General features: G+C 41.2%; 1 protein-coding gene across 7 annotated transcripts in view; it reads left to right on the top strand.

Moving 5' to 3' along the window:
* Positions 1-12,618, top strand: part of PATJ (PATJ crumbs cell polarity complex component) — a 210,028-nt gene that overhangs the window by 184,218 nt on the left and 13,192 nt on the right. For all 7 annotated transcript variants that reach the window (XM_089515294.1, XM_089515299.1, XM_089515296.1 and 4 more), the window contains 2 exons: positions 96-218; positions 1,366-1,470. In XM_089515294.1, coding sequence (XP_089371420.1) covers positions 96-218; positions 1,366-1,470 — 228 coding nt within the window. The remainder of the gene's footprint in view (positions 1-95; positions 219-1,365; positions 1,471-12,618) is intronic.

The following is a 12,618-nucleotide window of genomic DNA, read 5'->3' on the forward strand; positions in this document are numbered from 1 at the left end:
CCTAGTCCACACCCTTGAGTCTACCTGTCACACTTTTGTTATGTATTTTGAACTGTATCAAAGCAAGTGGTTCTGACAATGATCTCTCTGTTAAGGGTCCACATGATGCTCTTGGTATCAGTATAGCTGGTGGAAAGGGAAGCCCACTGGGAGACATTCCAATCTTCATTGCCATGATTCAAGCCAGTGGAGTAGCAGCACGTACACATAAGCTCAAAGTAAGTGAAAAGAGGAAAGGAGGAATGTTTTCTATATATATATATATAGCTCTCCCCCCCCCACTGTTTCTGTTCTCCCTGAAGAGAATATAGTATTTTTGTTTGAAGGATTATATTATGTTGGTTAGATATTCTCATAGATGCTTCCACATCCATTCTCAGCACTGAAGGGGGATTCTTTTTCCCTTCTGATTAAAAATAACAACACCTTTCTTTACTTTGTGACTGACTTCATTAACTGCACTTGAGGAAAGCTGTGCTTTAATATACTCTTATGTCTTGAATCAAGGCCATCCACCAAATAATATCCTTTCATCCTCCACTAGCACGAGCCTGGACTTTTGTAGATGGGAGGCAGCAGGGGGTACCAGGGATCTCTAGGTAGCCTTAGGAGAAAATCTTGCCTGAAGCCCAAGGACAGCTATTGCTAGTCAGTGTTTACAACACTGAACCAATGGTGTAATTCACTATACTGCAGCTTCCAGTGTTCCTGTAAGTAATTTGTGCACCAGGGAGCTCCACATATGAGCCACTGCCACAAGGAAAATCCCTGTCATGTGTTACCATCAGCTATGCCCTAGTAAATAACAGGAAAATAGACAATCATGCCAGCTCGTGTTAAATGATGGGCAGATTCACATGAAAATAGGGCTAGTCTTTCAGCTAGTTCATTTCCAAACTCTTCAGAGTTTTAAAGATTTAGAGCTGGCTGCTAGCTATAGCCAGCACCTTGTGTGGCATTCTAGATCACTTTGCCCATCAAAATTTTGCTTGCAGTATTTCCCAGCTGTTAAAGTTTCTGAATGGTTTTCAAGGGAAGCCCCATGTATAGTATGAAACAAGATGAACAATGAAACTAATGCATATGGAACCAAGGGCCAATCTAACTCTATCCTAAACAGTGTTCTAGCTGAACCCAGAAAAGAACATTCCTAGTATTTTGTAATAGGTAGGCTGCCACTTCTAGGAAAAGTGCTTTGTTTTCAATATGAAGAACACTCATTGAGCAGCAGAGGTACAAATTGGCTTTCTGTAACTGAGCAAGGTGGCTAACAATACCAACATTGCAAGAAATGTTGAACACTCTCTATTTTCCTTAATGCTGACAATTTTTCTGTTACAACCCCCCCCCCTTTTTTTTTTTTAGGTTGGTGATCGAATTGTCAGTATTAATGGACATCCATTGGATGGGCTATCTCATGCTGATGCAGTTAATCTGTTGAAGAATGCTTTTGGGAGCATTATCCTGCAGGTAGGATGATAAATCTAACATGCAGCTGCACAAGGATAGATAAATGGAGTTTTTAAGGGAAGATAGAGCATCACTAGCACAAGACATCACAGCACGGCAGGGTCCTTGCGGGTGTATGCAAGATGAAAGCAAGAAATTATTCCATTCAAGAGGCTTTATTCTTGCCTATACAGGCTCTGAGCATGATTGTGTAAAATCATAACAAGGAGGAGAAATGACCTTGCTGCACATGAAAAATCATCAGTGCTTTTGGTTTCTGTTACTTCAGAAGCAAAAACTGTTTTCCTTCTTTTGGTACATAGCTTTGGTTGAGCTGTACATCATGTTAACCTACTTATACTTGAGAGAGAGAGAGAGAGACAATGTCATTGCTCTAGAATTATAGATGGCTGGTTATCCCTTAATTTGGGAGGACGTAAAGAATATGTGTTTCAGAGTAAGATATTCTCCTTTTCTGTTTGTAAACTGGAAGGCGCTTATTTTCTTAGATGATTTAGAGAAAGTGAAAACTGGCTAGCTGAAAAAGAATAGGACTGGCCTTCCTAAAGCATAATTTTCATCACAGGTCATCTTTTATTACAGTGATGTAATGTTTCTCTAGAGTGCCCAGAACTTTTGGGAGGGAAGGCTGGGCAAAAATAAATGAGACCAAACAAAAATCAGCACATTTGTGTCCCATTAATTTCATTAATATTTCTGCAGGACAGAGATAGATAACATGCTTGGTCACCTCATTCAGAATCAATGAGATTTAAAGGTATTTAACATGAATTGTTTCATAACTAATATATTCAAAGCTAAACTAGGGGTTCACTTAGTTGAATTAGAATAAAAGAGTTTACTGAAATTGCAGGTTGCAAGTCATTAAAAAAATCAAATCAAAGCCATATACATCCTAATTTGAACAAATAAGATACCCATTATGTGGGTGCAAGTTGACATAATATGTTTTTGTCAGTTTTATTGGTTATGTTTATATCCTACCCTTCTTGCAGTGACTTCAAGGTGACATAACAGCTCTCATCTTTCTCACATTTTCTGTACAACACAAAGAGGTAGGTCAGCCTGAGAGAATCACAGGACCAAAGCGAGACAGTGACTTGTGTGGCTCAGTGAGAGTTAGAACATTCATCTCCAAAGTCCCACATAGTTCCCTAACTAATACACAACACCACACTGTCTCTTTATCATCTTCTTTTGCTTGTCACATATCTGGATACACTTTCTAAGTCTTTGAGGTGGGCTAATATATCTGCATCTCATCACTTCTCTGATGGTGTCATGGAATGCATCAACAATGACAGGTCATTTCCTTATCCTTCCAGTGCCTCTGTTGTGCCTTTTACCTCTGTTCGGTAGACTGCAACATCTGGCTAGGCTGATGGTAGGGGATGGGAAGGGTAGGAATCCATCTAGTGTTATCCCAGAATGGTGTTTCATAGTAACTTCCACTATTCCAGTATCACCATGCAACCACAGTAAGTTCCACTATTCCAGTATCACTGTGCAAGGTTAGAAAAGTATGTATGAACTAACCAATTTTGCAGATAAAATGTGCTCTCTTCCATTTTCTGTGGATTAACAGTGCTTCATATGCTCCATTCATCAACTGGAATATGTTGAAAATATAAAATTAGTTAAAACTATAGCATTAAACAATAATATTAATTTTTTAGAAAGTGCATGTGCAGTTTGTTATGGATGTTAATACATGTCCTCCCTTGTCAACCCCTATGTACAGGTTACAAAAATGCCATGAATGCAACATTGTAATACTGTACTACTATGAATGGAGCCTTGCTGCACTCATGGGCTTCCTTTTTAACATGGTGATTTAATGAACACAGTTTGTTCATGGTGGTAATGTAAAAAGTGGAATGGGAAGGAAAATTTGGTAAATGTAAATAGATAACCATCTGAACAAAATACAAAAATAACAGACAGAAGGATGACAGATAACTAATAGACTGGCACTACTTCAAAAAAAGTACATGTGGGATTTTACACTTCAACATTGAGAACAATTTGACCAGGGACAATTTCTGACAGTTCACTGATACCCCGGGTGATGATTTTCCAAACCTAAATGACATTGGCATTCATGGATTCCATGACAGGCATGGGCCTATCCCAATTGGTTTCCAGGCCAATGCATTGCACAGGTCATACCCTCGATGCGGTCTTTAGTACGGAGCAGGAATATCCATGGGTGGAAGTAACTAGTACCACCAAACTGTCGTCAATGGATTATTTCCTGGTCAAGGCTGAACTAAGAGCCAAAGTCCGCCCTGTCGGGGGTTGAGGACCCATTAGAATGGTCCGCCCTTAAAGGTTAATGGAACTAATTGGATTCCAGAAAGCCTTAGAGGGTTCCTTGGTTGGTAATGCCAGTGATTCTGTCAAAGCTTTGGTTAATACCTGGAACACCGACCTTGCCAAGGCTATCGACACAGTTGCTCCCAAGTGTCCTTCCCAATCCGCTTCTAATTGCAAATCATGGTACACTGAAGATCTGAGGAAAAGTGGGTTGGACAACGACTAGAGGGCGACTGGCACAACACTCGACTCTTATCTGACAGAACTCATCATAGGAAATTTCTTCATTTCTATAGAGAGGTGATACAGGCAGTGCACATATCTTTCTCCTCTGTATGTATTGCCCCTGTGGAGTCCCGTCCAGCCGAATTGTATAGGGTGGTAAGAGAACTGACACAGGTTCCACCTGTGCAAAACCCTTTATTTAAACCAACAGCGGCCTGTTGTGATGTTTATAAGAACTACTTCTCAGATAAAATCTCTCAGATAAGGGCAGAATCAACTGATGAGGTGTCCAGTGAACCTGTTAATGAAGTTAAACTAGATCGCTTTGAGTTTGTGAGTACTGATGACGTGGACAAGATCCTTGGAAATGTGAAGAAGACGACATGTCCCCTTGATCCCTGCCCATCATGGCCTTGATGGCATTTCTTAGAGATGTCATCAATGCATCCCTTAGGGAGGTTGTGTTCCAACTTGCTTAAAGGAGGCGGTTGTTAGACCGCTCCTAAAAAAACCTTTCCTGGACCCCCTGGATATGAAGAACTACAGGCCGGTATCCCATCTGCCATTTTTGAGCAAGGTGATCGAGAGGGCTGTCACCCTTCAACTCCAAGTCATCTTGGATGATACCGATTATCTAGACCCATTTCAAACCGGCATCAGGACAGGATATGGGGTGGAGACTGCCATGGTTTCTCTGGCTGATGATCTTCATCTAGGCATTGACAGAGGAAGTGTGACCCTGTTGGTGCTTCTAGACCTTTCAGCGGCCTTCAATACAATAGATCATGACATCCTCTTGGAACGCCGGGGAGAGTTAGGAATCGGTGGCACTGCACTCCGGTGGTTCCGGTCCTTCCTCTCGGGTAGATTCCAGAGGGTGATGCTCGGGGAGAGTCACGCCTCGAAAACGGAGCTTAAATGTGGCATCCCTCAAGGCGCCATACTGTCCCCGATGCTATTCAACATTTATATGAAGCCACTGGGAGAAATCATTCACAGACAAGAGGCAGAGTGTTATCAGTACGCTGATGACACCCAAATATACTTCTCCATGTCCCAATCAGCAGCTACGGTGACAAATGGCATTTCTCCCCTCAATCAGTGTCTTGAGGCGGTAATGGGCTGGATGAGGAAAAACAAACTCAGACTGAATCCAGACAAAATTGAGGTACTTACAATAGGAGCCCCCAAAAAAGGTATAGGGTTGCAACTTCCAGTCTTAGATGGGGTCACGCTCTCCACAAAGGACTATGTTTGCAGTCTGGGGGTGCTCCTACATCTGTCGCTTCACATGACGAACCAAGTGAAGGTGACGATCAGGAGTGCCTGTTATCAGCTCCGGCTGATACGCCAGCTGCGCCCTTTCCTGGAAGTAAAGGACTTAGAAACTAGTACATTCACTGGTAACTTCACGATGTGATTTCTGTAATGTGCTCTACATGGGGCTACCCTTGTGCCTAGTCCGGAAACTTCAATTAGTGCAAAATATGGCAGCCAGGCTGGTCACCAGAAAAACTAGGAGTGACCAAATAACACCTGTCCTAAAATCTCTTCATTGGCTGGCTATTAGTTTCCGGACACAGTACAAGGTGTTGGTTATAACCTTTAAAGCCCTACATAGCTTGGGTCCAACCTGTTTGAGGGATCGCCTACTCCCATATAATCCGCCCCGCACATCCAGGTCATCTGGGAGGAATCTATTACAGCCTTTAAAAACCAGAAGAACTGCTACCTCCCAGAGGGCCTTCTCTGCAATTGCTCCCAAACTATGGAACGGCCTGCCGGACGAGATCTGTCAAATTGCCAGCTTAGACAGCTTTTAAAAAGCTGTCAAGACGGATCTCTTCTGGTAGGCCTTTCCTGAATAAAAGTGTCCGGCCACAGAATGATCGCCCCCTCACATCATGTATTAGCCCACCACTCTGTCCTAGTTATATTTTTATTGTGTTATTATTATTATTATTATTAACCTTTATTTATGAAGCGCTGTAAATTTACACAGCGCTGTACATGCAGTCTTTTTAGTTAGACGGTTCCCTGCCCTCGGGCTTACAATCTAAAAAGACATGACACAGAAGAAGAAGGGAGTGGTGGAGGGAAAGGGTAAGAGGTCCAGCAGTTCCTCTCTACCTCCAAGGCCTGGACCAAGACAGATGGACTGGAGGGAGGGCTTGGCTTCATAATGGAAGGTTAATATTCATCCAGGGAAAATACATACTCTCAAGTAGGATAATACATATACAGTGCTACCTCGGGTTACGAATTTAATTCGTTCCGCGGCGCCGTTCGTAACCCGATACATTTCGCAACCCGAAAAGGCGCTGGAAAGCCGCTAGCCGCGGCTTCCGATTTGAATTTCGCGCCGAAATTAATTTCGTAACCCGAAAAATCTTTCGTAACCCGGAACAGTTTTTTCCAATGTAACTTTTTCGTACCCCGGAAATTTCGTAACGCGGTGAATTCGTATCCCGGGGTACCACTGTACAGTACATAGCAATACAGGAAATGGTTCGATAAACAGGCACCAAAAGAACATCAGATAGTAAGCGACAATTATGCAATGCCTGGGAAGGCTTCTCTGAACAGGATGGTTTTCAACTCCGTTTTGAAACTAGTTAAAGAAGTGATGGCTCTTGCTTGTGGGGGAAGAAGGTTCCAGGAGTGAGGGGCAGCAAGTGAAAAGGGGCGAATCCGGGATGGGGCAGAGGAAATCCTGGACTGAGACAGGAACCCTTGACTACCAGAACGGAGGGCCCGAGTGGGAAGGTGAGGAGAAAGAAGGTCTGATAAGTAAGGAGGGGCCAGTCCATGGAGGGCTTTAAACGTGGACAGCAGGAGCTTATACTGAATGGGGAAAGGGAGAGGGAGCCAGTGAAGGGATGCCAACACAGGAGAGATGTGGTCAGAGCGGTGAGTGGAAGTGATAATGTGTGCAGCTGAATGCTGGACAGAGATTAAAGGACGGAGGTGAGAAAGAGGAAGCCCAGCCAGGAGGATGTTACAGTAATCCAGTTGTGAGATCACTAGGGCATGGACCAGGATCTTGGCAGTAGAGGCGGAGAGATATGGTCGGATTTTGGCAATATTGTACAAAAAGAATCTACAAGCCTTGGCTGTGGTCTGGATCTGAGGGATACATGACAGAGAAGAATCAAAGATAAAAACCAAGACTACGGGCTTGCTGGACTGGTTGAATAGAAATGTTGTCCACAGAGACAGAAAAGGAGTGTTGAAGGGTGGGCTTAGGAGGAAAGACAAGAAGCTCCGTCTTGGACATGTTGAGCTTCAAACGCCGATGGCGCATCCACTGCGAGACAGCTGTGAGGCAAGACGAAACTTGCTGTTCAAGCCTTGGAGAAAGGTCAGGGGCAGAAAGATACAGCTGGGTGTCATCGGCATACAGATGGTAGGAAAAGCCAAAAGAGCTAATGAGTTTTCCTAAGGACAGTGTGTAGAGAGAAAACAGAAGGGGACCCAGAACAGAGCCCTGGGGAACTCCAACAGATAAGGGAACAGGAGAAGAAGTCAGAACCCCTGCAACTACTGCAAAAGATCTGTTGTACATGGATATTTTAATGTGTTGTGAACCACTTTGATTGTCTCGTCACAGAAAAGCAGGATAAAAATAAAAGTTTTATTATTTTTTATTATAATTGCCAAACTTATAATTGCAATGGCAAATCATATATCTGATAGTGTAAATAAATACAAATCATATATCTGATAGTGTAGTGAAGTATTAGAATATCTCCTAATAAATTTGAATCCATAAATATTGTCAGGATTACAACCTGGTTAGGGTCGCCATGAAACAAAAGGGAAAGTCTTCAGGAGACATCAAAGTTTGCAGGAGCACAAAACCATGTCCCTACTATGAAATACCAAAAGCATTACAAAAAATTCCAAGAGTTCTCACCTGACCTCTCCTTCTCCCCATCCATCCACACTACAAACAGCCATAGTCTGTTATACCTTTAGTGTTGTTACTCTTTCACTCCTATAACTGCTAGCTCATGGCTTAACCTTGTCAGTAGCTACAGAATATAGAACATACATTTGGAGAAGAAAAACAATGTGATGTTAGGAGTGCAACCAGAGGGGGCTCAAGGCAATATGTTTCCAGGAGAAGGGAAACTTACTTATGGTGAGTTTGCTTAGCAAGATTTCTTCAGAAGAGGTTTGCCATTGTCTTCCTCTCAAACTGCAACACCACAATGGCGTCAACAAAAATTTGCTTATGGAAAATAAAATAAAAGAAGTTTTATGCACTTTTTAATTTCTCATTTGAATTTCCTTAATCCACTTTTAAACTTGGTGTTTCATATACTCTCAACTTTCTTAAAAATGGTATGAGGGTCATTTTACAACATGTTCTGTTTACATCCTTGCATCATTATCAAATATATCAGTAGATGTGGAATGCAATGTGGAAGCAATGAAGAGGAAATAATTATATTTCATTTTAAACAACTGTTCTTTTCATTGGCCGAGTGATGAATTTACGTAATAGAAGTGAACTCATTCTATCAATCTGATAATCATGAGTGACACATCATTAAGTAATTCTATTATCAGTTACACCACCTCATGGTAGCTGGATATGAAAGGTCAGATAATTGTATCCGCTCGTGTGGAAAGGCTTATTGTCGATATGTCCTGGGCAGGATGGAAAAGGAGTTTGTTAATGCTGTTTGCAAATTGGAGATTAGGATCCCAAGGGTACATTTCATCCCTCCTGGCTGTTTGGATGTTGCTATTTAATTTAATCTGCTGTCTGCAGGTGTAGTAATGAGATAAGGGGAATCTTTTTGCAAGGTTGTTGAACTTTGATGTGTTCTTATTGCCAACTGCAGATTGGTGAATATAGATATGCTTTCCTGGCAGGGCATAGTTTGGTTCTCTTTTGGGGGGAAAGTAGAATTTCAGCAGTTTTGCAGTTCTTCCATCCTACTGGACAACCACAGTATTCTTTCTAATATTAGTGTTGGAACAGGCATATCACATATTATCTGACATTTAGTGAACTAGACCGTTATTTTAAAGACTGTGTTGTTGTTGTTGTTAACCACCCTCAAGTCAACCTCAAATGTGGATGAGACATCTCCAAGACCTCTTATCCTCAACTACTCTTCCCAGTTTCTGCAGATTCATACCTGTGACCTCCTTAATTGAATCAATCCATTTAACATGTAGTCTTCCTCTCTTCCTAATTCCCTCCACTTTTCCCATTATTATTGCCTTTTCTAATGAGTCATGTCTTCTCATGATGTGACCAAAGTACGACAGCCTAGTCATTTTTGCCTCAAGGAAAATTTCAAGCTTTCAACACCTATTTGTTCTTTTTGCTGTTCATGATATCCTCAGCACTCTTTTCTAGCACCACATCTCAAATTAATTTATTTTCTTTTTGTCTATTTTCTTAATTGCCCAGCTCTCGCATCCATACATGGTAATGGGGAATGCAATAGCTTGTATGATTCTGACTTTTGTGCTTAGTTATATAGCTTTGCTCTTAAGGACTTTTTCTAGTTCTTTTATAGCTGCCCTCCCCATTCTTAGTGTTCTTCTGATTTATTGACCGCAGTCACCGGTCTAATCTATGTCTGATCCCAGATGTAGGAATTCTTCTAGTATTTCTATTTCCTCATTGTCTAGATTGAACTTGTGAAGATCATCCGTGGTCATTATTTTTGTTTTCTTTATGTTTAAAGCCTGCCTTTGCATTTTCTTCCTTGACCTATCTCAGTAGGTCTCCAATGTTTTCTGTTAATAGAATGGTGTTGTCTGCATATCTTAGATTATTGATGTCCCTTCCTCCTATTTTCACTCCTCCTTTTGTGTCCAAGCCTGCTCTTCATATAATATGTTCTGCATACAAATTGAAAAGATAGGGTGAAATGATGAATCCTTGTCTAACCCCTTTGCCAATTGGGAACCATTCTGTTTCTCCATGTTCTGTTCTAACCATTGCCTCTTCTCCTGAGATTCCTCGTCAGGATTATTAGATATGTTTAATAATGTCAATAATAATAATAATAATAATAATAATGTGTTTAATAATGTCCTTAAGGGTGTTCCCCTAGCCTTTCATGATCTATGCAGTCAAAGGCTTTGCTATAAAGAACATGCTGGTTTTCTTTTGGAATTCTTTGGTGTGCCATTAGCCATTCTATGTTTGCAATGTGGTCCCTAGTGCTTCTTCCTCTTCTGAACCCCACTTGGACCTCTAGGATTTCTCTCTCCATGTATGGTTGGAGTCTATGTTGCAGAATTTTGAGCATGATTTTGCTTGCATGAGAGATTAGTGCTATGATCCTATAGTTGCTGTTGTCTTTTGTGTTTCCTATTTTGTGGATGGGTATGTAAATTGTTCATTTCCAATCTGTTGGCCACCGTGTCATTTTCCATATCTGTTGACATATGTTGATTAAGATTGGAGTTGATTCTGTCAGTGTGAATTGTAGTAGTTCGATTTGAATGCCATCTGTTCCTGGTGATTTGTTTTTCCCCATTTCTCTTATTGCAGCTTCTACCTTACTTTTTAGAATTTGTGGCTCATCTTGATATGGCTCCTCATTCCATGCATCCTTCATTTTTTCATTTCTTTTCTGTAGCTTTTCTGTATATTGCCTACAATGTTTCTTTATTCCCTCCTGGTCTTGAATCATATTATTTGTGTCATCATAGAGCATCCCAGTCATTGGTTTGAATGTCCTTTTAAGTTCTTAGATCTTGTGGAAAAGATCTATTGTTCTTCCTTTTTTGTTATTGTCTTCGATTTCCATGCATTGATCATTGTAGTAATTCTCTTTGTCTTTTCTCGCTAGTCTTTGTACTCTTGCATTCATGGTTCTGATGTTATTCCTGTCTCCCTTTTGTTTTGCTGTGTTCTCTATGCCCTATTGAATTTATGATTTTGTAAATGATCCTACTGCAGTTAAGGAGATCAAAGGTGAAACACAGTGTTGGGTGTTTCATTTGTTCCAGCTTGAACCAAGTCCTGGAACTGACTCCTCGGCTGGAGGAAATGATACTATCCTTTATTTAATCACTGATCTGGATGTATTTATTAAATAAGAATACTGAGTATTGTTTCCATTAAAGACTGGAAAGTTTCGTGTTGGATCAGCTCAAAGATGAGGCAAACTATTAACCCAGATAATTGACACACCAATAATCATTTTCCTGGGAGCAGCTTTTTAACAGAAAAAATAAGAAATTGCTTGATAGGCTGCCCCCCAAGAAAATCAGAGATAAAAAGTCTCCTCTCTTTTTTCTCTAATTGCTGACATCTTTGATAGGGAGACAGTTCACAAATGAAAGCAGGGACAAATGTAACCAAGCATCAGTGTGGTCAGGATGACAAAGGTTATTAATGAAAAAGGACACCATAAGCTCTAAGAGGCTGCAGCAGTTTGCTTTTGCCTGAGCCTACTAGAATAGAAAGATTCTGTCCCTGACTTTTCTCTTCTCCCTGCTTAGTTAACTGAGTGCAAACTACTTTTGCACTTTGAAATCACTTTGTAGCAATTGAAATAACCTGAATCTCCAGGGGGTTTTTCCCCACCTTTCTCATAAATTGTTAGCTTTACCCTTGTTCTTTTCTCTGTACATTTTCATGTGGAAATGCAAAACAACTCTTAATGTAGGTCCTAAATTATCTTAAATTTTACAATACAGATGTTAACTGGCTGTACAGCCCGGTGCAAAGGGCCAGCATCAGGATGGAGTGAGGTTTATGGCAACCGCACACCGTACACCTCAATTCCACCCCCAAGCTGCCACCATGCTGTCCACCCAACTAGGTAGTGGGTGGCATGGGAATGCTCCTGTGGTGCAATGTTTATACACACTGCGCTGAAGAAACGGTAAAAAAAACGCTGCTGCAGCAGCAAGGAAGGCTTTTTGCCTGCTCAAAAAGGAGCGGCATTTCCCCCCTTTTTTTGAGTCGGCAAAACTCTGGATTGGGGCCATGGTATACAGTTCCTGTGGCCCAGTCTAGTGCACAAAGGGGCAGTGTTAAGCCGCCCCTTTACAGCCATCTGTTTTTGCCTTAGAACAGAATGGGTTATGATTCTAATGACCAACTTTGGCAGAGAAAACAAACTAGTAGTACTAAAGAGTGTTCTGCTTGATGAGATGAAATATATATAAAAAAGAAAGATTTATTATAGGATGGATATTTATAAAGACCAAGTAACTTGCAGAATTGTATAAGTTGTGATTCTGAAAGTGTTGGGCCAAAGAAAACTGCATGAGAATATAGTTTTAAAATTTAACTGTATAATTAGATATGAGCAACTCCAGCCAGTGTTGTCTAGTGGTTTGAGCATTGGAGTATGAGACTCTGGAGACCAGGGTTTGAATCCCAGCTTAGCCATGGCTCAGTCACTGGGTGGCCTTGAGCAAGTCACATACTCTCAGCCTCAGGGGATGGTAATGGCAAACCCACTCTAGAGAAACTTGCCAAAAAAATATTAAGTTCACTTTAGGGTCACCATGAGCAGGAAACGACTTGAAAGCACACAACAGCAAACACTCCAGCCATTACTACTGGGTTTACTGTCTACTAACACTAAACAGTGCCTCAGATTTGGCCTAGAGAAC

This window comes from Sceloporus occidentalis, unplaced genomic scaffold, assembly GCF_023333645.1.
Source record: "Sceloporus occidentalis isolate IW3139 unplaced genomic scaffold, rSceOcc1.0.p SCAF_3, whole genome shotgun sequence".
NCBI classification, from domain to species: domain Eukaryota; kingdom Metazoa; phylum Chordata; class Lepidosauria; order Squamata; family Phrynosomatidae; genus Sceloporus; species Sceloporus occidentalis.